The 24,310-nt window shown below is 38.4% G+C and overlaps 2 protein-coding genes across 4 annotated transcripts; one reads left to right on the top strand and one right to left on the bottom strand.

Annotated features, from left to right (window-relative positions):
- Positions 1–44: 44 nt before the first annotated feature.
- LOC118262073 (eukaryotic translation initiation factor 4E1-like) lies at positions 45–8,385 on the top strand. Of its 3 annotated transcripts, none has more exons than XM_035573182.2 (5): positions 45–166; positions 3,084–3,258; positions 3,696–3,870; positions 5,603–5,687; positions 6,194–8,385. In XM_035573182.2, the coding sequence occupies exons 2-5, from the start codon at positions 3,095–3,097 to the stop codon at positions 6,322–6,324; spliced, it is 555 nt and encodes a 184-aa protein (XP_035429075.2). In that variant the 5' UTR covers positions 45–166; positions 3,084–3,094; the 3' UTR covers positions 6,325–8,385. The 3 variants fall into 3 exon arrangements, with proteins under 3 accessions (XP_035429075.2, XP_050557463.1, XP_050557464.1); XM_050701506.1 differs by lacking the exon at positions 45–166 and adding an exon at positions 848–978; XM_050701507.1 differs by lacking the exon at positions 45–166 and adding an exon at positions 2,647–2,696.
- A 401-nt stretch (positions 8,386–8,786) lies between these two features.
- On the bottom strand, positions 8,787–22,732 carry LOC118262050 (uncharacterized). Its single transcript, XM_035573151.2, has 8 exons — positions 22,652–22,732; positions 16,439–16,564; positions 15,662–15,817; positions 15,077–15,235; positions 13,527–13,679; positions 11,068–11,391; positions 9,361–10,476; positions 8,787–8,952 (listed from the first exon to the last, which is right to left on the bottom strand). Exons 1-8 carry the CDS (start codon positions 22,668–22,670, stop codon positions 8,840–8,842), a joined length of 2,166 nt encoding a protein of 721 aa, XP_035429044.1. The 5' UTR covers positions 22,671–22,732; the 3' UTR covers positions 8,787–8,839.
- Positions 22,733–24,310: the final 1,578 nt, after the last annotated feature.

Here is a 24,310-nt window from a genome sequence, read left to right as displayed (position 1 = left end):
CTCTAGTAACATTGACGTTGCGTTATCGGGACTTTCAATGACAACGGTGATTCACAAAGACTTGAAAAGTACTGGCTAGCGTTATAAATACAGTGTTCGTATAAATTTCGTCTTATTATATTCATTTATCAGTGAGTGAAGCTACGTGCATCGTTATTGTAAATCAGTAAGTAATCATTATCTATACATATAATAAAATTATAACAACTCCATGTCTGTACATTACAGATATTTAAGAAAAAATAAGATGGGGGATCTTTATTCAACCAATAGAAGCGAAAAACATGATTTAAAAAATTTTTGTCTGTCTGTCTGTCTGTCTGTTTGTTGTTCGCTTTTCACGCAAAAACTACTGGACGGATTTTGATGAAACTTTTTTTGTTATATAGCTATTAGTCCTCGCTAACATATAGGCTATCCTTTTTTGGAAATTCGCCCTTTAAGGGGGTAAAAAGGGGAGGAGTAAGTTTGTATGAAACTCCGTCAGTTTTGAAGCTAATTCGATTAAAATTAATATTCGGCTATTTGGTTACAAATTAAGAATGATGCAATGAGGATTTTTGGAAAATATGCCTAATAGGGGCTGAAAAAGGGGGGGGTAAGTTTCCATGAAACTCGTGTCCTGATCAACATATATGAGAAGTGGTTATTTAACTGGCATGCAACACCTTCACTTTAAAAACATACGGAAATAACTCTATTATAATAGTTTTTTATCTTCTGTTGGCGCATTAACATCTCTTGGCGAAACGGAGTTCGCGGGCACCAGCTAGTTTGTAAATAAAACAATTAATCATATCAACATGATAAACATTGCTATTCACGACACAGGTTATGTTTAGTTGTTGAAAAGTTTCATTCAAGTCAGTTTTTTTTTTAATTTTATAGCTAGATGTGAAGTGATTGTGAGTTGAATGGTTGCGAGTTTGACAAGCAAATTAGGAAGATTTGAGTTCGATCTCCATGTGATGAAATACTGTACCTACATATTTACTAAATTTCGCAATTCTTTGTGCTATTACAGAAGTCGTTATTTGTTTCACAATATTTCACAATACGTTTGATCATAACATAATAATTACTAGGAGACTATCCTATTAAAACGTTGAACTATCCTTTTAAGTAGAAGTAGTTACATACCTAAACGTCTGTTGATCCTTTTACAAAGTATAAAGTGAATTGTGTATTATAATTATGCAAATTTCCAACCTTATTTCTATGGTATAAAGTTGAGATTCTATTGACAGTTTGGGGTAGCTTGATCAGCTGGTGTCCATTTCAAAAACAGTGCAATAGGAAGAAGGACTAATTATGACCACAGAATACTATGACACTAACTAGGTACTTATAACTTTTCGTCCCATTCAATGTCTAACCGCCGTACATAGAGTCGTTTGACGGTTACTTAACCCACTCCTTAGCAACTGTTTTCGTTACTAAGGAATAGTTTAAGTAGGTAATCATTTCTTTGGATACGGCAGTAAGAATGTAGATAGTGGTGTCCACGTGTTAGGTATAAAGGTACATCGGTGCATAGTATAAAACAAATCTAAGTACCTATATTTAGATTTGTAATCATTCGCATCATAATAATATGTGCAGATTCTGCGTCACGGCACGGCATCACACGTGGATCAAAGATACCTATACTTTGTACTATTTATAATTCATTTGTTTGACATTGTTACTTTACTTTATTTACTAAATAAATACTTCACGTTCCTAAGTATCTAAAATGCATGCAATTAGTATAGGTCTCTGTTAAACAAGTAGGTAGGCAGTGTACTATTATCAATGATTCATACGAATACCTATTGCACTTTAGACGACCGATATGTTTCGATGTAAGTACATAAGTACGGTACCTAGGTAATATAAGTACGTACGTACTTCAGGCTTTAGTAATTAAGTATCTATCTATTACTATAAATCTGCCAAAGTAGGTAGGTACATGTTTCTCAAAGTTTCAAGTTTTTAATTTTCTAAGGCGGATTCAGCCAGTAAATATTATCTATAACAAAATCATCATCTATAACAAATTATATATAACAAACGACTGAGACTTGATCATGCTATACGTATACTGCTTTGAAAACACAATGTCCTATGACACCCTTAGTAGGGGATTCCCCGATTTGACTAACTCAAAGGACAGAGTTTTCTCGAACATTCGATGTTATTGTTCACGATTTCTATCTGGTAGACGAGTACATTAGTGATTAGATTAGCGAAAGATGACGTCAGGAATGACTTTAGCACTGCAGCAGTTACGCATTAATTGTGATACTAGCACCGTGTGCACTTGAATACCAATAATCTGCAATATAAATTATATTATTTTAACAATTCTACAAGAATTAGATTTCCTATACTTTTGATTCTAAGGTATTCTGAAGTAATTTTTTTTACTATTAAGGTGTGTTTCGTTTAGTTACAGTTAGTGTTTCGATCAAATGGCACTTTCACCTCCTCATGCAAATAAGGAACCACCTATTTCTTGCACAGGCACATGGAGGTTTAGTCTTGAATTCAATTCCGATCGGTCGACATTGATATAGTGAAATTTCGTACTTTTGAGTTGCAATATTAGCGACCACGCCCATTGCATTATTGACGACATTGATATAGTGAAATTTCGTACTTTTGAGTTGCAATATTAGCGCCCACGCCCATTGCATTATTGAACGAACTAAATGGTATTGAGTTTGGCTTTGTATTCCGTACTTTGAATGCTATAGTAACACCTACCAAAGGTGTCTGGAAGAAATCGTCATATGTGATAAGACCGCCCATTGTTCTTTAATCACTATTACAATGTAAATGTGTTCATGTATGTGTGCAATAAAGTACTTATAAAATAAATAAATAACAGCTTCGATTGGGGTTGTATAGTTTTTCACATTGAATAATTATTGAGTTTGAGTTTATGATGGATATTAAGATTGGTTTCAAGGGTTTTTTGTTTAATAGGGTTCATTACTGCCTGCGTTAGCCGGGCTGGGATAAATTTAACAACACGAGCATTATTTTTTTCATCAATATTCAAAGGCTCTTGTGTTAAATGTAGACTTTACTACTTTCAGTTTCTGCAAAAATGTCGTCATCGGACAGTCAGTCAGTCATCAGCGATCAACCGGAGAGAATGAAGCACCCACTGCGAGACGAGTGGAGCTTCTGGTTGTTGCTGGGCGACAAGCAGAATTGGGAGGATAATCTGGTGGAACTGAGCAATTTTAACACCGTCGAAGATTATTGGTGGTACGTCTTTTATCTACACTCACTTGACTTTAAAATGGTTTTAAAAGCTCTAGAGGTTTGGCAAAGTATTGAATCGCTTATGCCTTGTTCGCATTACGCTAGTATTTTAGTCCAGTAGCGGAGTACATAGTAGCTAGCGAAAATCGAAGGGAAAGAAAGCTACTAAATACTCGCTACTTGACTAAAATACTAGAGAAGTGCGAACAAGACATTACTATAAAAGAACTATGTAGTACCTAATTGTTGCCTTGCTTTGTACCTACTATTAATTTTGCTCGTTTCAACAATCAACAGAGATTTCCAATGCAGTAATCTTTATTGCCTTTATCTCTATTTAAATCTATACACGTTTCGACGTGGATCACTTAAAAACAAAATAGCAAATTCACAAAATGTTATCGAATATTGTCCTAAACACTAAGTTTAATTGTCTTCAGCCTCTACCACCACATGAAGGTGCCTTCAGAGCTAAGGTTGGGCCAGGACTACATGATCTTCAAGAAGGGCATCCAGCCAATGTGGGAGGATCCTCAGAACAAGAAAGGGGGCCGTTGGTTGATTATGCTTGATCGACTGACGAATGCACAAATGGACGCCATCTGGGCAGACACGGTATGACATTGTGTACCTTTCTTTATATTTTGCCCGTACAAGGAATATTTTCTATGTCGTCGGACATTGCACATCACATCCAGACCTAGAATAAAAATTGCAGCGGTAAGTCTATTTCTTTGAGGAGTGGCTAGAGAGGCGCCACGGCGTCCTCACCTACCGCCATGACGCAGGTGCTTACCGGACATAAGCTTCGGTAGGTTCCTGTTTCTGATTGGGCGGGAGGAAACGCCCGGGTGTCATCACTGCGAAGACCGCCCGGAGGACACGGTGGAACATACGCTTGCGGTCTGCCCTGCGTGGGCTGAGCACCGCCGTGTCCTCAGGGATGTGGTCGGCGACGGCACCCTCTCGCGTCCGGCACTGATACAAGCCATGGTGCGGAGCGAGGGGGACTGGGATGCCGTCTCCTCCTTCTGCGAAGCAGTCATGCTAGCTAAGGAGGAGGCGGGGCGCGTGAGAGAACGAACCTCTTCACGCCCCAGCCGTCGCGAGAGACACTCCGGGCGTCGGGGATCGCGCGACGATCTCCGGCCACCGTAAGTGCGGGTCTGCGGACGACGAGCAAGGGTAGCTCGCCGCCCGACCAGAACCAGACCCGTGCGTGCGGCGCGTCGCGTTCTGCGCGCGCCTCAAAGAGCCATCAGACCACCACAGATGGGGCCCAGTAGGGCTGATGCCTAATCCGGAGCTGCGGACAACCTAGCGGGTTTACCGGGGCTCCGGCTCGACGGGCAGGAGTAGGAACGGGGTGGTTTTTAGTCAGTAAGAGTCTGACACTCCCTCTCGCCTCGCCCAAGGCGGGAGAAGTCATTGGATGATTTTCCACCCTAAAAAAAAAAAAAAAAAAAAAAAAAAAGACCTAGAAAAATATGATGTGCGTTTCTTTCTTTACACACCATATATTTTTTTCGAAATTAGCATTATTCTTTATAAAATTTGAAGTTTAACGATTTCCTCACAAGTCTATTTGGCGAGATAACTCGACTAATTCATTCTTTATTATTTTATATTTCGTTTTAACTGCATCGTTTAACTTAGTGCAACACGCTTTATATAAAAGTACTTATACGTAGGCTCATAACATTATCTAACTATTAAGTGGAGGTACAATTGGTTGTAATCAACACCACAAGGTTGTCTAACTGTTGAAGTCTTACCACAGGTTTAAAACTACAATGCAAATACAAAGAAGAGATTTCATAACTGGATTTCCATTTAACATAATGCGTGACTTTATGGAGAGCGCGGGACGTTACATACTACGCCCCTCTCTATTTTCCATCTAGCGGTAGTATTCTGTGCTAGCTGGTCCCAAACTACAAAAACATTGCCAATTGTCCACATTTTAATGTGCCACTTTCTGAGTTCTTATAACCTATCTACACCTTTATACTTATAATAAAATTGGGCAGGGCAATTTGTTTGTGTCACAGTGCACAATCACATTATAGCATCTCCTCTTTGTACTTGCTTCATGGGTATAACCTTACAGGGGATAAAAAGGGGCTAATGAGTTTTCTCTTTATTCTTTCGACTGGCTTATCAATGGTACAAATAAATCTGTTATGGAAAAGGTTTCGTGGAGTGACTGATAGCACAGCTGATAGATCTTGAGTTTAATTATGCACTTTTACTGTTTCAACGCACTAAAACTGTCAACTTGTTAAATAAGTTTTATCCCATTTTCATACAATACATGTATCTATGGTCAATTGTTTTGTTATTTCAGGTGTTAATCCTAATCGGAGCTACCTTGATGTGCACGGACGATATAAGTGGAGTGGTCGTCAATGTCAGAGATAAGAATAAAATCTGTAAGTATACAAATACATTATTTATACACCGTCTTTATATATTTTAGACTTTATATGTTCTAAACTTTAAAGTCGACATACTGCACGACGATTGCACGTTTGGTACGCAGGTTCGATTCCCGTACGGAGCAACTCTTTGTGTGATTCACAAATTGTTGTTCCGTGTCTGGGTGCCATATGTATGTGAACTTATATGTTTGTAAACGCACCCATAACACAGGAGAAAATACTAATGTGGGGCGAGGTTAAATATAATATCAAAGACTACCGTAAGCTAGTGTTTCTCTGGAGCTGCAGACAACGTTAAAGGTTACCGGGGCTCCGGCTCAAAGCAGGAGAAGGAACGGGGTGGTTTTTGTCAGTAAAGTAAGAGTCTGACACTAAAGGCGGGAGAAGTCATTGGATGATTTTCCACTCACAAAAAAAAGCTAGTGTTTCTATTACTAGATACAAATTACGTCATTGTTTCAATAATGTTACAATAATTGTAATTACTTTTTTTGCAGCTGTCTGGATGAAGACTAACGATCCTGAGTCAGTTCTTGAGGTGGGTAGGAAACTGAGAAAGCAGTTTAAGATACCTTACAAGTTCAATTATTATAAGCACAATACTGGTAAGGCTATGTACTCTATGTAACTTAAAATATGAATAGATATAACGTACTATGTTTATATGTTACTATGTCATAGTAGATAGTGTATGAAAATTAAAAATTGAATTAGTCTGTCAGTTAGATAACTAAAAAATATTAATATCATTAGAACTAAAAACGGGATATTTACCATATTTATTCGTTTTTGTTATTATACAACAGTGCCGAAATATCTACTAGTGACCATGTCAGTATAAAAATGTTAGATACGTACTTTTTTATTTTGTCATATAAGGTTACAATACTTAGATATACGAAGTTATGTTTAGGAGCAGGAGGTCGTTACGTCACGTTACCATATAAAATATAGTAAATGACGTGACACAATATTCCAAATCAATGTACGAAAGTATTTAATGTTGTAAGAACAGAAAAAATGCGTGGCTAATGTTTTTTTTTTTTTTTTTTATGAAACAAGCCGGTAATCGAGCAGACATATTACCTGATGGTAAGCAATCGCCGCCGCCCATGGACACTTGAAACACCAGAGGCGTTACAAGTGCGTTACCGGCTTTTTGGGAGTTAGGAATTTAAGGGTTGTTGTTCGGGAATCGGGGATGGGGAAGATTGGGGCTCCGGTAACCTCACTCACACAACGAAACACAACGCAAGCGTTGTTTCACGTCGGTTTTCTGTGAGGCCGTGGTATCACTCCGGTCGAGCCGGCCCATTCGTGCCGAAGCATGGCTCTCCCACACTTAAAAATATAACACCAGACGGACATTAAAAACAAATTAGATACTACCCTATTGCATTTGAATCACGTATTACAGTTGCGTAATTCTGGCTTATAAATTCGATTTTTATTTTACTATATTTTATTTTAATACATATATATAATACATAATACAAGAAATGAATAGACAAATCAGTCTGGTTTTATTAAAAAAAACACATAATTGTGGTTTTTAATCTTAGAATTGCTTAAGTTCAACTGTTGTAGATACTCAGAGACATTTAATAAATACTTAAACTGTTATTACTTAGAAACAATTATGAAAACATTTCCTACGTTCTAGGTAAAGTAAACATTAAATAACTCTGAGTAAGGCTATTTGTGTTTTTAGTTTCTTTTTTTACTACTGATTTCAATTTTAATAGCATTTTACAAGTGATGTTTGTATTTATATGTTAGGTAATTTGACTGGTACATATATTATATTAGATTAAAGTTTTAAATATTTTACGTCCGTTGTATAATTGTATACCTAATCTGTGTTACTAAGTAGGTATAAGTACTCAAAAATATTTGTTATTTAGCCGTCTAACCGCCTCGTAGAATAATCTCAATTGCGTTATATAGGGTGACTGATAATTAGTGAACGATATTTAAACACGTGATTGTACTCATGATTACAAACAACTTTCCCGTAGAAACTTTTTTTTGTATACTCATTAGTTTTATTTTTATTACAATAAAAAAACAACAAAATTTCGCGCGCGCGAGCTTTCACTAATTACCAGTCACCCTATATCTTAATGATAGATAATGACGAATGGGCCACTCATGAGTTGCTTACGATACAAGCATTCTTTTGGTCTATCCCCTCTAGATAATTACATTCAATTTCTTTTCGAACGAGTGAATAGAAAAATTCAATGTTTGATGTAGTTTATCGAATGTCAATTTCAACTATTCGTACGAGGTAATAGAAAATTATATGTATAGAGTTGAAATGCCATTTATGTATGGGGGTAGAGCACGCTTTAAGCATTATGTTTTGTGATAAATATGCGGTTTTTTAATGAATACTTACAAAATGTCATCAATACCTTTAGTATGAATTTGCATCAACCAATCAGAGCGCGTTCGGCGCTCTGATTGGTTGATTCATTCGAGCCGGCCAATCGGAGCCCCGAACGCGTTCTCGTTTCGATTACGTTAAACGTAAAGCAAACACGTACTAAGGGCACTGATACCTACAGGGCTTTGAGTACTTGAGAAGTACATTATTATGTAACGTATTTCTGTGATAATATAATATTTGTACTTACTTGTATATCTAAGTGATAACATGAATAAATATTATTTAGTCAAAATGTTTTGTAAGTTTTTTCTGTAGTGACCATTATTCATCATTATATCCCATTTCCACTTCTTGTTATACCAGACCCTTCCACTTTGGATTCAACCACTGTCAGCAGCCTTGCGGATATCGTTGCTCCACTTAGCTGACCCCCTCCAACAAATATAATGTCACCACAATACGTTTGTCTAGGCGTTACCATAAGTCCTTGACCCAGTTATGAACCAGGACCCAGTACTTTGATCCATCTAACACTAACTGCCGCACTCAGAGTCATTTAATGATTACTGATACTATTCCTTAGTAACGATTTTGTTTCGAAAACAATTGCTAAGGACTGGGTTAAGTAATCATTAAATGACTCTGAGTACGGTAGTAAAATTAATTTCAAAAGAGAGAATAAAGAGTAAACAAGTAGCAATAATACAAAGGTTTTATTTAAGCTAAATGTAGGAGAAGACGGAAACAATAATTATAGTATCGTGCACGTTCTGGAGTTGGTTTGGTTCCTGATTTCTGTCTCAATGGTTTCCTCAACTTTGTGGATGCCATCCTCGGCTGTGTCGATGCCTTTATGGACGTTTTCTGAAAAAATTATATTATAGTATTTACTATCTATACATTGACTGCTTCATTCGTCTAGTAAAGAATTCGAAGGAAAAGAAACTCTCTAGTACTCGTATGAGGGCTGAATTTGTAATTGTCGTATTGTAATAGGCTCGTTACTTATTACACGGAGCTTAAAACTGGAGAACAATTAGTGTTCTATTAAATATGTATGTGCAATTTTGTTTTTTTTTTGGAGAATAGAAGGTGTGATATTATGCGAAATTGCACATATGTCACACATATGCTGTTATTATTTTACATTATACATTGCCGTTCATGTCACATCTCCGTAAGACTAAATGGAGTCGTCTCGCAAAAATAAATCGTTTCCAACATGCAAGCTTCGTAAACAAACGTCTCGTGACGTAAACAACAACAACTTACCAACAACTTTTTCTTCAATAACTTTCCCTTTGCCCATACACGAGTGTTCTTTATCTCTGATCGTCTGGAACATGCGTGCGAAGCGGCCTTTTTCCGGAGATTTGTGTACTACAACGTCACCATCTTCGTTATGCTCCCCATCTTCAGCGCCGTCGATATGATCTTCGCTCCTAACAATAGGCATCACAGCTTGTGTCTTTGTCTTACCCGCCTGTGGACTAGACTTGTCTGACCCACACGGAATCGTTTCGTTCTCTGACTGTCCCGCTTCACTTTTTTGCCCATCGTCACTGTGTTTACTGAGCACCGGACTTATCTGACTCAAGTCAGGAATGTGTAATAGTTCCGGTAATATCGGCGTCTTCGGTGGAGGTGAATTTGCTACCTCTGTCATTTTGTCCGGAATGTCCAGTATTTTCTTAGCTTCATCGTGTATCACAGGAGGCACTACTGCAGCTTTTTTCACAAACTCCTCAACTATTTCCACTTTCTCATTCACTTTGTCTGTAACACTTGTAACGATTTCTTCAACTTTACTTTCCGCCTTGTCAGCCATAGTGTCCATACTCTCCATGACCGCCATGACTTTAGTTTCTCCATCAATCGGTTGAGTGTTTACGTCGGGCGCGTCATGCGTGCTTCCGTTTTCGTTCTCAAGGTCGTTTATGTTTACTATGTGGGAGCCGCTGACGTTGGCCTCTAATGAATCTATCGATCCAGTCTCTTCGTTCACATTTCCATTCACGTTATCGGTGTTGTGCACGTCAATGTTGGAGTTCGTGATGTCCTCGATTACGTGCGAGTGTTCTTCGGCTTTGTTCATGGCTGGTACCTTCTGTAGCGGTGGAAGTTCGGTTAAAGAGATCTGCCTAGTTTGTTCGTTGACGAGATTGAAGTCGTTGTTGGTGAAGTCCGCGTTAGAGCCTTTGGTGGCAGTCAGTAAAGTGTGGCACCCGCCGCAGGCCACATTGTCTACGATGTGCCCATTCATAGCAGTGACCCGCTTAGGTGTGTATTGATTGGGGACTGCCTCGTTTGCGTTGCCGGCATCGTCAATTTCTTCCAAACACAGTTTATTGTGCCGGGACTCACCGCAGGCGTAAAGCAATCCGTTGTCTGTAACGAAACCGAAGTTTAATACGACCAGCGACGACAAACGGTAATCGAATACTGATCATACCGCGCCGCCGAGGGCAATTTAGACACTATTTGTGTTGACGTGACAATGAAAATGAGCCAATTACATTAGATATCGAATGTATGTCAGTAAAAATGTCTGCTTTTGATGAATTGGAACGACGCTTTCAAATAAATGAAATGTGTGTCATTTCCTAAATATTCACTTAGCGTTTGTGAACAAATATTATGTAAGTAAATACGTACGTACGCAGTTGTGTTTATGAAAAGGTCTCAGGTCGAATTGTACTTGACACTCGATTATTTTATACTGGATAAGCAGCTGTGTGTTATTGCCGCGCTGATGAGAGTATTTATTTACGACACAGTACGGGAAGTAGAGACAGAAATGCATATTTTTTAAATACCACTCTATGAAGATAGTTATAAACACAAATTTTATAATACGCTCGAATTTTAAAAGACCCTACACTTTACCAATCTGCTTACCGTTCGCGGCGTGCTATAGAACAAAACTGAACTAACCTTAACTTAACTTACAAGTACATTTTTTAATAAAATCGATATTACCTGTGACAAACGCAGTGTGCATCGCACCACACGCGACTAGCTTCAGTTGGTATCCATCAAACATTTTCTCCATGTCTATCTCAGTGGGTTCTGTCACATGTTCCACCTCTTTGGGAAGGCCAAGTTGACCTTTTTCATTGGATCCGAAGGCCAGGATCTTGCTTTCGTCCATGGAGAGGAGGAATGTATGGGCTGCACCGCAACATGCGCTCTTGATCGGTATGGTGAGAGGTAGTACTTCGGGCACGTATACCGTTGAGGGTTTGTCTGGTATTCCAAGTTTTTGGTTCTCATTGTCTCCTGTTACGAAGACTGCGCCTTTGGCTGTTGGGGGTTAGCAGAGATAAATAAATAAGTGAAATGTTTTAAAACAGGAACGGTTTTATTTAATTTAATATTTTATGAAGTATCTTTTAGTTCAACGTAGTTTCGTTGTACATTAAGGAGCTAGTGGACTGAATTATTGAATCTCTGTTCGATAATAATCGACATTATTTTTCTAACAATAAACTCTTAACTAATTCTAATGTCTAACTGCAACTTTAAATATTAATCTATTATTAGTACTTTCGTAGCAGTACTACGAGTTTAAAAAATATTACTATACATTATTTGTTAAACAGCTACGGCATAAAATGACTACATAATACACAAACAATAACAAAACAGCGCACAGTCATGAATATTCGTAGCATTGATGACCGCGTAGCATTGACGAGCTCGTAGCAAATTGCTACGGCATAGATTGATCGGCTACGAGGCCTACGAGGGCTACGAGGTTGAATATTATTATCTAGACACACGGCAGTGTGTCCGCCAAGTTCGAGCAAAAAACCGACACACCAGCCGTGGGTTATATTACACGAACCATTTCGGGCCAAGTTCGACCCACCTATAACTCAAAATCTATTTTATCTACGCATATGAAATTTCTAGTATCTGTCGAGATCTACTTACTTATCTAAAATACAAAATTTCATTAATGTACCTATTGTAGGTCTTGAGATATTGACGTCAGAAAATCGCTATTTTTACTATACACTCACTGACTGACTGACTCACTCACTCACTCACTCACTCATCAAAAACCTAGACCACTTCCAATGGTCGTATTGACTTGAAATTTGGCATGGAGGTAGGTCTTTAGGTCAAGGTAAAGGAAAAAATCTGAAAATGGCCAAGTGTGAGTCGGTTTTAAAAATAATGAAGGTGTAAATTCATACCCCTAAGGAACTAAAACAAAAAAAATATCTATATCTTCCAATGGTCGTACCGACCTAAAATTCGTTACGAGGGTTTGTATTTAGTCAAAGTAAAGTAAAATAAGAAAAAAGAAAATAAACCTTACAAAAATAAATGAAATCCCACCCAAAACATAAATGTGAAAGGCTGCCAAGTTCGATAATATTGGAATGCTTCGCCTATAAAAGAAGTGAGATCTAAATAAGTACCAAGTTCCATACACAGACCTCAGTTAAAAATGATATAACTTGGCAAGTTTTAATAGAAAATTATATACTTGACTCATTGCGTTTAGTAGGTTTATAACAAAGTGTGTGAAAACTTGCCAACTTGTTATATCATTTTTAACTGAGGTCTGTGTATGGAACTTGGTACTTATTTAGATCTCACTTCTTTTATAGGCGAAGCATTCCAATATTATCGAACTTGGCAGCCTTTCACATTTATGTTTTGGGTGGGATGTTACAATTCTTGAATGATCGCATGACTTGTTTAATTTATAAAGGCCATCAATCTACCTATAGTTTAAATGACTGATTATAATTATACATATATCATTTTAATTGTACATGGCGTTTGATATGGTATTTCGAAAACATGAATATGCTTTATATTTTAAGGTTACTTTTGTACTCGTAACCTAAAAGTATTCTAGTATTTTTAAATTAATATTTTTTAGGACTTTATTATGTATTTTATATGTAATAAAGTGTAAATTATGCCCATAAAGCTGGTGCAATAATTTTGAAAATCTGATAAAAAGTTGTTGTTGCGGGAATCAAATCCACGTCAAGTTCTCAGTCACTACGACAACCATGCATCGTGAACGAAATGAAAATTGTGTAGTTGTGTAATTCACTGGTAAATTTATCATTTCGATTTAGATTATAAACAGATAAAGTACCAGAAAAATTAAGTGTGGGAGAGACATGCTTCTGTACGAATGGGTCGGCCCGACCGGAGTGATACCACGGCCTCACCGAAAACCGACGTGAAACAACGCTTGCGTTATGTTTCGTTGTGTGAGATTACCGGAAGCCCAATTACCTTCCTTCCCAATCCCCGATTCCCCAACAACTCTTAAATTCCTAATCCCTAAAAGGCCGGCAACGCACTTGTAACGCCTCTGGTGTTTCAAGTGTCCACGGGCGGCGCTGATCGCTTACCATCGGGTGACCCGTTTACTAGTTTGCCTCCTATTCCATAAAAAAACTAACCAGTAATAAACACAGTGTGATAGTATCCGCACTCGACGAAGGCGATCTTCTCCATGAACTTGAGTTCAGTGAACTTGACGCAGGAGCGCGTGTCCTCGCCCAGGCCCAGCTGTCCTTCGGTGTTGGAGCCGCACACGAACACACGACCGTCATCTGGTAACAAGAGGAATTAATGTATAGAACTAGCAAACCCGGCGAACTCCGTATTCACCACCAATGATTTTCCCTGGGAGCCTACTCTAATTCAACGAAAAACGAAGTTTCGTCCGAAACTTCGCAGATTGCATACTACAATTCTATTTATTGCGAACTTTTGTGAACAAAAATTAACGAATGAAATGAAGATAAATAAATAGGTTTTGATATGAAATCAAAAATAAAACGACTACAACAGTTACTTGATCTTGATCAATAAAACCTACCGCTGAAGATTAAACGAAACTTCGGATTCGAAGACCGGAGTAGGCCCCCTGTTTTCTTGCTTTTCTCTAAACCCGACTTATTTTTTTTTTGTTATAGATAGAATCAGGCATCGCTTTGCGAAAATCCAAGCTAAACTAACAATACAATAGGTTTCTAGATTTTATTCCACTTTTTTTTGCTGCACACCGCATGCTAAAAATACAATTTTTAAGAGGAACAAAAACTAAAACCCTATTGTGTTATTAGTGTTAGGGGGATTAACTAAAAAGGTTATTTAGAATATTTTATAGTGTAACAAGGCTTTTTAAAATTTTATCCCTGAAGAGTAAATGTGCAGTCTATTACTAATTGCAACTTAAATTAAGAAAAAGTAAATGTTGCTATAATTAGGCCAAGAACACTCCTCCGTGAGAATAACCCATAAGGGGAAGAATGACCTTTTCTTAATTGGTTTAGGAAAAATCTACATTTATTATACATGTTAATTTGCACACATGTAAGCCATTTATTATTATTCATTGAAATTAGGAATAATATTTGTTTATTACTCCGAAATCGTAATTAATGCGATCGAAATGTTTACTGCGTTTTGCCCTCTGATTAGTTGGTTAAATTGGAGCAGGCCAATCAGAGCTCTGAACGTCATAAACGTGTCGATTGCGTTAACGTAGAATAGGGACAGCTTAGTCCAAGATCTCAGAGCCGTAAGACACAACTTATTTTCTGAAGCATAATATAACATATGTAGGTAAATCTCAGTCATAAAAATGTAAGTTAAGTAACTTTGATTTGTGGTTACCTTTCTCACCTGGTACTTGCACAAGTGTTACCGGGCAAGTTTCACAAACATTCAGGTATTAAAAAGTACATAAGAGACTACTGAGCACGTTATATGCTTTAGAAAATAAGTTGTGTCTTGGCTCTGGGATCTTACTCTAGCTAGTGATATTTCGGAGCTGCGGACTACCTAGCGGGTTTACCGGGGCTGCGGCTCGAAAAGCAGGAGAAGGAACGGGGTGGTGTTTAGTCAGTAAGAGTTTGACACTCCCTCTCGTCTTGCCCAAGGCGGGAGAAGCCATTGGATGATTTTCCCCCCTCAAAAAAAAAGCTAGTGATGTTTTGTTTACCAGTAAGTATGGCAGTGTGGTTGCTGCCAGCCGACACCTGTTTGATGGGCCCGGTCTCTCCCTCAAGCTCCACGAACTGAGGCACTGTGTGGTGCTCCAAGTCCCCCGTGCCCAGCTGACCTTCATCGTTGCAGCCCACCGTGTAGATCGCGTTCGAGTCTGGTTTTGGTACAAAAGTTTGTTGTTAGTTGGATGAGACGAAGATGAGACAAAGAGTTGGTCCGTGCGGGAATTGAACCCGCTTCACGTTACGCGGCAGCCGGTTGCCCAGTCACCGTGCTAATTGTGCAGTCTGGATTTTGACGATTGAAAAGAGCTTATATGATATTTAATTGAAATAAATGCTTTTTATGTTAATGTTGCTCCACACTAGGAGTTCTTTCTGGATTATGGTCATTAATAATCAGAACTAATCGTGTCCCGATATCCGTGGAACAAAATTTTGTGGATCACACAAAGTGAATCCCTGCGGGAATGTAATCTGCAACATGTTGTGCTGTTGCCACTCTGCATAAGCACGGATTTCCAAGTCCAGGTTTTTATCACATTATCGTGTCAAAATAAATAATGCAGTGAGTTAGTTACCCGTTACAAAAACAGTGTGTGCTCTCCCGCAGGCCACGAAGAGTGCTCTGTGGGGCTTCAACCATTTGACGCAGCTCGGTCTAGTCACCTCGTCCTTATGTCCCAGGCCTAGTTGGCCCCACGCGTTCCCGCCGAATACAAATACGCGTCCATTTTCTAGAAAAAAAGAAAAATATTTTTTAAATATAGAATAAAAAATTATCGTTTTTATAATGTTGTATTTTTGTTACAACAAATTTAATGCTTTACTTCGCGCGCCGGTGTGGAAGGAAGAAGTTTTTTTGAAAAGGTGTTTTTTTTTTATTTCGAACAGCCTGAATTGACGACATTAAGTTTGACATTGGTACGTTAGCCTAACTTAACTTAGGTACAGTCTGATAATTGATACTGTAGATATCACGATTCAGTGACCAGTGGGCATTAAGATCGACAACATTGTTTAGAAAATCGAACAAGAACACGCAATGTCAAACACCACGGGTAATATTCAAAGTAGCAGTCTAAGTACTGGATAAGTTAAGTTTTGTTTTAAATTCTCAGTCCTCCCTATTATATCTATGGCGTACCTAAAATATGTATTTTTATTACCTTTTCTCTGATTAAATGCCTATGACTTTAACTCTTAAAAAGAAAGGTGTTTTCTTTCTTTTGTTTTTAGGCCAATTTCGACTCGACTGACAGCGGAAGACGTCCGAGGTCTGAGTCCATAAGAAATCACCCTCAGACGTCTGTCACCGATGAGAGACATGCGGTGACGTGTTAATAGAATGTACTTACGGCATATGACAGCGCTGTGCTCGTCTCCACAGGAGATGGCGACGATGGGGTCGTTCTTGATGAAGAAGTGGCTCGGCTCATTCTCCGCGAAGTGAGACTTGCCGAATGTGAACACTGCGCCCGTTTCTGTGGAACATGGGTTTTGTTGTTAATTTCTATTATTTATTTAGATTTCTCATGAACAGGTCACGGTCTTATGGAAAGATAAAATGCCTATATATGCTACGCGCTACGTAGCAGGCGGCTACGTAGGTACGTATAAGTATGTTATGAAAATAATAAATCTAACCTACGTTGCTGTCAAGATTACATACATTATCTGACAAACTTAAATACAATACTCTCTACCTTTTCAAAGAAATAAGTTTGGTTTATTCACTTTTGGCATTGTTTAGTAATAGTTAATAAGATAAATTAAGTGTAGGAGAGCCATGCTTTAGCACGACCGGAGTGATCGAAAATTTCACTCGATAGAAAACCTCCTTCTAAATCTTCTTAATCCTCGATTCCCCAACAACCCTAAAATTCCTAACACTCAAAATGCCAGCGACGCACTTGTAACGTCTTAACAACGCCCTTGTATTGTAGAAGATACTATAATTACATACTTATGATGCTATTTTCGTGCGGTAACCGTGTGATAGTCACACATGGTCATACGTCATGTAGATCTAAGTATAGTTTGTGCGACGGTGCAAGGTTTTATGAAAAGGCACTCCCAACTACTCCATGTGTGCGTTTGTAAGTACAGATTGTAATCGGAGTAATAATATTTACAGTCTAAGTGGAAATAAGAAAGTAATATTTAACATTTATTGTTGCGTTATTTTGCTAATAGCACTTTAACACGTCAATATTTTAAACTAAACTATATTAGGCATTTAATCTTATTTTTACAAGCTTATATACAAATTCGTTAAATGCCAAATAACAAAACGGTCAATCTTTATGTGATATTATTATATGTATTATGATTTATCTAAATCCGTTCAGTAGTTTCTGAGTGAATAAATGACAACGAAGAACAAACGCCTACAAAACGAAACTAATCAGTTGGATTCCACACCAATATTTCGAATATTTTTTTAAATAAGGTAATCACTATAATCACCCCTCTTAACCTCGAAAGTTTGTTAGAAAAAATAGGTCAAAGTTCAGTTCAGTATCAATATTTGATACTTATAGTCAGTTAAGTGAATAAAAACATAAATATTAGGCGTACAAATACCGTTTTACAGTGAAGCCATTCAATATTTACGGAGTAAATTATGGATTTATAATATTTACTTTTGCGTACTTGTAGATAGCATTATTTTCCGAATAAGTTCAGGATTGAAATTGTCTTTTTTGGAAACTCCATTGTAGAACTTCGTTCAACTTGGAAGAACAAACTCAAAATGGCACATGACATATCACATCATCAGCCTATAAGAAGAGGCCTTTGGTCAGCAGTAAGCCCACTGCTGAATAAAGGCCTCTTCTCTCACACGAAAATGGTTTGAGAATTAATCACCACGCTTGCTCAATGTGGGTTGGCAATTTTAAACTTATAATTAGAAATTATAAGGCCAGGTTTCCTCCTGATTCATTTCACCATTTGTCAGTAGAGTCTAAACAATTTAGAAACTACATATAACTCGGAAAACGTCACATTGGCACTCGTCTTTATTTTTTTGGCAGGTTTTGAATCCACACGTACGAGAAGCGGGCGTCTTAAGCCTCTGGGCCACTACGACATAAAACCTCATTAGACACACATTTATTCAACGAACTATTTATAACATAGTACTTATATGACAAGAACTTACAAACTTTCATCTGAAGTCCATACTACGTACACTTACCTTAGAATAAAAACAAAGATTTAGCAAAAAAAAAATGGCGTCGCTATTATTAGAAACAGTTGCGTATAAATCATTTTGGATGACGTCACGGCTAGGCAAATGATGTAGTACTGTAGTGGGGGTCTGCTATCGAAAGTAAAAGTATAAGCTGTGGTATAAGGGCCATTAACAATGGGTCAGCCGTCACGAAACATCCGCTGTCCTTGGGTCCTTACATTTGATTGCAGGATTTGTGCCTTTGTTACGTTATGACGCAGGCCATGAATTGTTGTTGGGTGTTAATCGTTTTAAATAGAATGTTAATACATGTGTTGTGGCACTGTTTAACCTAAAATGTTGTTTGTTGTTTTGTCATTATTAATTTAAAGGAAACGCAAGGTGCTTCAAGTGTCCATGGGCGGCATCGATTGTTTACTATCAGGTGATTCGTCTGCTCGTTTACCGGTATTCCATAAAAGAAAAAAAACAAGATATGATAGGTTGTTTGGTGATAGGTTTCGTTGATTCGACTTAAAAGATGATTACCACGCCATTTCGCTTTTGTTAAAGCCTATTTTGCATTAATCTGCCAAAGAAGGATGAAACAAACTACCATGCCAGAATCTCTCCCTTCAATCTTAAATTGAAACAAAAAATAAGTGTTTCTCAAGGTGTATTTACTTTGTTCCATAATAATTAAATTAGTTCAGTAATTAAAAAAAAATTTGTATTTTCACAACGCATAAGACGTTTTTAAAACACTAATAGTTGTATGGATGCAACGCAATATGATGTGATGAAGTTCCATCAACTGAATCAGCAATACTTTTTAATATGTACCTGAGCAGACATCAGTCAATTTAATCTGTGAACATTGTTACAAATAGCCAAAGTATTAACGATTATGTAAATTTTGGCCTTCCAATAAAACACTTACTCGATAGCCTGGCCAAGTCATTAAGCTTATCAGATTTAGGATTTCGTGAGCCTTGAAAATAGCCTGACTGTTAAGCCATAGAAAGCTAGAATTACATGAAAGAGGTATTATAAAGGATTTGGTAGAGCTGATAACGGCCATTGCTCTTTGTGGCAAAGTAATCAGCCTTTTATCACAATCTAGAATTAATAAGTGGTTTGTTGTTGTCATTGCTAAAGGGTACGCTTCTTTTTACTAAAAAAACCTTTGCCCCACGCCCCACTCTAGGATTTTCGCTTGTGTTGTGAATGCGTTTACAAATATACAATTTCATATGCACATGACACTCAGACCCGAAACAACAATTTGTGGATCACACAAAAAATCGCCCCGTGCTAGACCAAACCTGCGACACGTTCCGCGGCAGCCGGGCAGCCACCAAAAAAGAACTTCTTGTAAGTATAACACTTTTCGCTGTTTATGTTATACATTTTGTAAAACGTTCACAATACTCAGACACTGATCACATTTCCATACGTAACACGTGGAGATTGGTCATGGAGCATTTCCAACTTATTTTATTCGGCAATAAACCCGCACCTTATACCTATACAGTAGGCTCACTTTGACCATTAGATACTCACATAGACACTGGTACATATACTAGCTCAGTATGTAAATACAACAGAGTGCAGTGCACCAGTGCGTACATGCAACGTCGGTTAACGTCACGTTATTTAGTACTTTTATTATTTTATGGTAATTACACACTATGCCACCATCAACCTCCCTGCATTACTTTACGTGGCAGGCATGGCAACGTACGGAAAACTATTACAGCTTTTTATAATATGATTAATGTTTTTATGCAATAAGGTTAAGGATTAGTAAAAGTGACGTTGTTTTAGCTTGCAATTATGAATTTTAGCGCAAAGTCTAGTAAAGTATAGGTTACTGGGGCTCCGGCTCAAAGCAGGAGTAGGAACGGGGCGGTTTTTAGTTAGTACGAGACTGACACTTCATCCCGTTTCATTCATTAGATGATTTTCCTCCCGCAAAAAAAATAAATAAAAAGAAGTCTAGTAAAATTTTGCGGTACAATAAATGATTAATTAAAGTAAGTGACATTGTTAGACTACATACAAGCATAACCTCACGTCTGTCTCCCATGGGGCATGTCTTCGTAGGTACAGACAATGAAGTGTCAATTGCTACGAATCTTACATACTTCTTTCGCTTCATAAACAGTCATCAGTACTCATCGAAACGAGAGTGCATTTGGCATTCTGATTGGTCGGCTTGAATAAACCAACCGCTCTCGTTTGGATTACTTTTAACGTAAACCTAACTCGTACGAAGGGTGTAGTTGAACTACATCAAATACGACTTGTCTATCTACAAATGTCTTCTCAAGGGAGCAGTTCACTCAAGTACATAGTGAAAAGGTATATACAGCATGCATGTATAGAAGGTAAAACAACCCACATTATAGTTTAAAAGCTGCACACATCGGAAAACTCCAAAACAATAAACACACAAAATATGTATAAAATGAACTCAACTTAGTAGCACAATCCATTGACCTAGTATATAATTTAAATCGATACAGAGAAATTGCTACACATGTAGTGAAATAAAAACATGCAGGACCAATGGAAATTATTCAGTACGTAATTATATGCTGGGGCACGTCACTACCGTCCGTGGTACCTACTAAAATATTCGGCGACTCGAAAATTAGGTTTGAACCTCGAATTGTATACAGAATTCTTAGACGACATTTTAATAGCGCGTTGATTGCCTAAGTAGGTAAAAGGGCATTAACACTTTTGAAGAGAATATGTATTTTAAAGTAGGAAAGGGTCATAAACATGTAACGTGAGTTGTAATAAAACTTTTTATAAAAAAGGGAACTGGCTTCAATTTTCTTTACTGCCTCGTTTTTTTCATTCAGGTAATATGACTATAACCTTCTCCTAAGTCTGAAAAATACTCACCTACCGCCTGACGCAGGTGCTTACCGGACATGGAAGCTTCGGTAGGTTCCTGTTTCTGATTGGGCGGGAGGAAACGCCCGGGTGTCATCACTGCGAGGACCGCCCGGAGGACACGGTGGAACATACGCTTGCGGTCTGCCCTGCGTGGGCTGAGCACCGCCGTGTCCTCAGGGATGTGGTCGGCGACGGCGCCCTCTCGCGTCCGGCACTGATACAAGCCATGGTGCGTAGCGAGGGGGACTGGGATGCCGTCTCCTCCTTCTGCGAAGCAGTCATGCTAGCTAAGGAGGAGGCGGGGCGCGTGAGAGAACGAACCTCTTCACGCCCCAGCCGTCGCGAGAGACACTCCGGGCGTCGGGGATCGCGCGACGATCTCCGGCCACCGTAAGTGCGGGTCTGCGGACGGCGAGCAAGGGTAGCTCGCCGCCCGACCAGAACCAGACCCGTGCGTGCGGCGCGTCGCGTTCTGCGCGCGCCTCAAAGAGCCATCAGACCACCACAGATGGGGCCCAGTAGGGCTGATGCCTAATCCGGAGCTGCGGACTACCTAGCGGGTTTACCGGGGCTCCGGCTCGACGGGCAGGAGTAGGAACGGGGTGGTTTTTAGTCAGTAAGAGTCTGACACTCCCTCTCGCCTCGCCCAAGGCGGGAGAAGTCATTGGATGATTTTCCACCCTGAAAAAAAAAAAAAAAAGTCTGAACCATACTATGCTGAAAACTACACCAGCGCAATATACGTAGAGCCAAACGCGAGATAATCGTGCACAAACAAACATACATACAAGTCAAACTAACCGACTGATTTTTTTAAGTCGGTTAGTAAAATTATGCCTCACTACTCTATCTTACCTCTATCAAATAAATAACGGAAATTATTTTTCTTAAAAGTCAAAGTTAAAGTTTTTAGCTGTTGTTTTAAAGCACTAAATGTACGAATCACGTAACACGAAATTGTGATAACAAAGTGATTTGTTTAAGACTTACAATAAAACAATGAAATTGTTAAAATTGGGTTTTTATTAGATAGAGCACAGACAACTTTGTTGTAAAGTTTCATGAATTTTAATTGTGACCAGTTTGCTCACTAGCCTGTATTTACCAGAGAGAGAAGAACTAATGTATATTTAAGATACAATCAGACTATTTGTGGCAAGAGGAGCCAAATGTAGTTGGCAAAGTGGAGAAATAAAAGACTCATTGTAGATACAAGATAATTAATGTGCAATCACAGTTAGAAATATGGGAATTACGAAATTTCTGAAAAATAAATTAACTAAAACATCCTACTGTGTGAAATAGGACATTTTTACACGAAAAGACGAAACGAAAGAAACTTACTTCAAAACAACCAACCCTGTCCAAAAACACAAAAATAAAAAAAACAATAACAGCACAATATCCACAAAACGGCCAGGATTCGCGGCAATCGAAGACAATGATGGCGTCGATTTAATTTTCAAAATAGGAACACAGTCACCTGGTATGTCGTCCGTCATGTTGGTAGTGGTCAGTGGTCAGTGGTGTCCCATGGCGTGCACTGGCCGGCCGCGGGGCGAATACTGACCGCTGGCCACGTGCCACCCTCGGTAACCACCGCGGTTGTACCACGATCATGGAAAACTAGATACGACATGTGTAGAAATAGTTATTATACGAGTATTGTGGTTGAGAAATGTGGTTAGCGTAATGTATGTGTATGAAGTAACTAAGTACTAAGTACTTCACTAATTTGTGTAAAACAACACTATCCACAATTGGATAAAAAAAATACAGTTGATCTATATGCACCTGTCTTTATTCGTTCTTGCATGCTTGCGTCGTTCATTCCAGTTTTGACTAAAAATATTTGAATGACAAAGAATTCCTTTTTTAAAAGAACAAAAAACGTACTTAGAGCTTATTCTATTCGAACTATATCTTCGACCAGTGTTATTGTCGTGCAGACCACTGGTAACCAAAACTAAATGACCTCCCTGCCCCGCGTTAACCCTTTAAACTTTTCCAGATTAAGGGTCGTCAGTACTTTTCCAGGGGTCAGAATAAATTGGTTGTGAACTAAAATAACTTTTTTTCCTGTGGCAATAAATATCGGCTATTGGTTTGTTTACATAATAAGTGATGGCTGTGTGCATCGAACTCTCAGTACTGTCGGCTATATGGGCGCTCGATAAAGGGTTGTCGCTTCGCGGAAATCGTATGGAAAGTGGTTTCATTTTGTTATTCATAGACCATTTTGTGTGTTCGAATTGTCAGGAATAGATATTTCTAAAAGAGAGAAATTCGCCTATCTGGAAGTTACTGGGGGAAGCCTATATTCAGCAGTGGATGTCTTGTAGCTGATATGGTGATGATGAGAAAATAATAAATAATGAAAGCCTATACCTATACCTAGTTACCAGGTAAATGAGTTATGAAGTTTTTCGTTTTTGAAAAAACTTCATAGCTATACCATATGTTTAGCAATAACTATGGAACCACTATTTACTTATTTGATAAAATTGCCTCAATTACAAGCCACGGGATACTGTATTACTTAATTGGTTAGTTCCGAGAGACGACGGGGGTGCTAAGCTAAGTGGTTGTTATTTGAGTACAGACGACAGCATATCAAGCTACCTCCAACTGTTTTTGAATCGATTTAGAACTTTATTGCGAAGGAATAGGATTGAAATTTATTAGACATGGGTATTGGAGTGTCAGGATACCTTAATGGACTTTTATGTTGTTATATATACCTATATATACATGTCAGATAGTTGAGTTATATTTTGTAGGTGTTGAATTCAATTCCGATCGATCGACATTGATATTGTGAAATTTCGTAGATACTATTGAATTACAGTTGTTGGCATAAGGGTTGCCTAGTGGAGACCGCGTGCCGGCAAGCGCAGCGTAAGACGTCCACTTAAAGATGGACAGACGACCTGACTAATGTCGCAGGGAGCTGCTTGATGTAGGTTGCTTCCAACCAGCCTATCTGGAAGTCATTGCGGGAGGCCTATGTTTAGCAGTGGACGTCTTGTGGCTGATATGATGATGTTGATGATAAGTTGCAATACTAGTGCCCATTGCATCCGTATTGCGTTAATATTGAATAAACTAAAAGGTATTGAGTTTGGCTTTATATTCCGTCCTC

Source organism: Spodoptera frugiperda, chromosome 20 (assembly GCF_023101765.2).
Source record: "Spodoptera frugiperda isolate SF20-4 chromosome 20, AGI-APGP_CSIRO_Sfru_2.0, whole genome shotgun sequence".
Lineage (NCBI taxonomy): Eukaryota > Metazoa > Arthropoda > Insecta > Lepidoptera > Noctuidae > Spodoptera > Spodoptera frugiperda.
The sequence above is the reverse complement of the archived record's forward strand: the minus strand, read 5'-3'. Positions and strand labels throughout refer to the sequence as shown.

What these genes read in the sequence shown, in the direction of transcription:
- LOC118262073 (XM_050701506.1), top strand. Translation starts at nt 915, where the DNA reads ATGGTTGCGAGTTTGACAAGCAAATTAGGAAGATTTGAGTTCGATCTC. An exon ending in ACCGTCGAAGATTATTGGTG is followed by an intron (nt 3,259 to 3,695) that starts GTACGTCTTTTA and finishes AATTGTCTTCAG; the next exon opens with CCTCTACCACCACATGAAGG. An exon ending in CAGAGATAAGAATAAAATCT is followed by an intron (nt 5,688 to 6,193) that starts GTAAGTATACAA and finishes CTTTTTTTGCAG; the next exon opens with CTGTCTGGATGAAGACTAAC.
- LOC118262050 (XM_035573151.2), bottom strand. An exon ending in GCACAGCGCTGTCATATGCC is followed by an intron (nt 15,818 to 16,438) that starts GTAAGTACATTC and finishes CTTTTTTTCTAG; the next exon opens with AAAATGGACGCGTATTTGTA. An exon ending in ACACACTGTTTTTGTAACGG is followed by an intron (nt 15,236 to 15,661) that starts GTAACTAACTCA and finishes TACCAAAACCAG; the next exon opens with ACTCGAACGCGATCTACACG.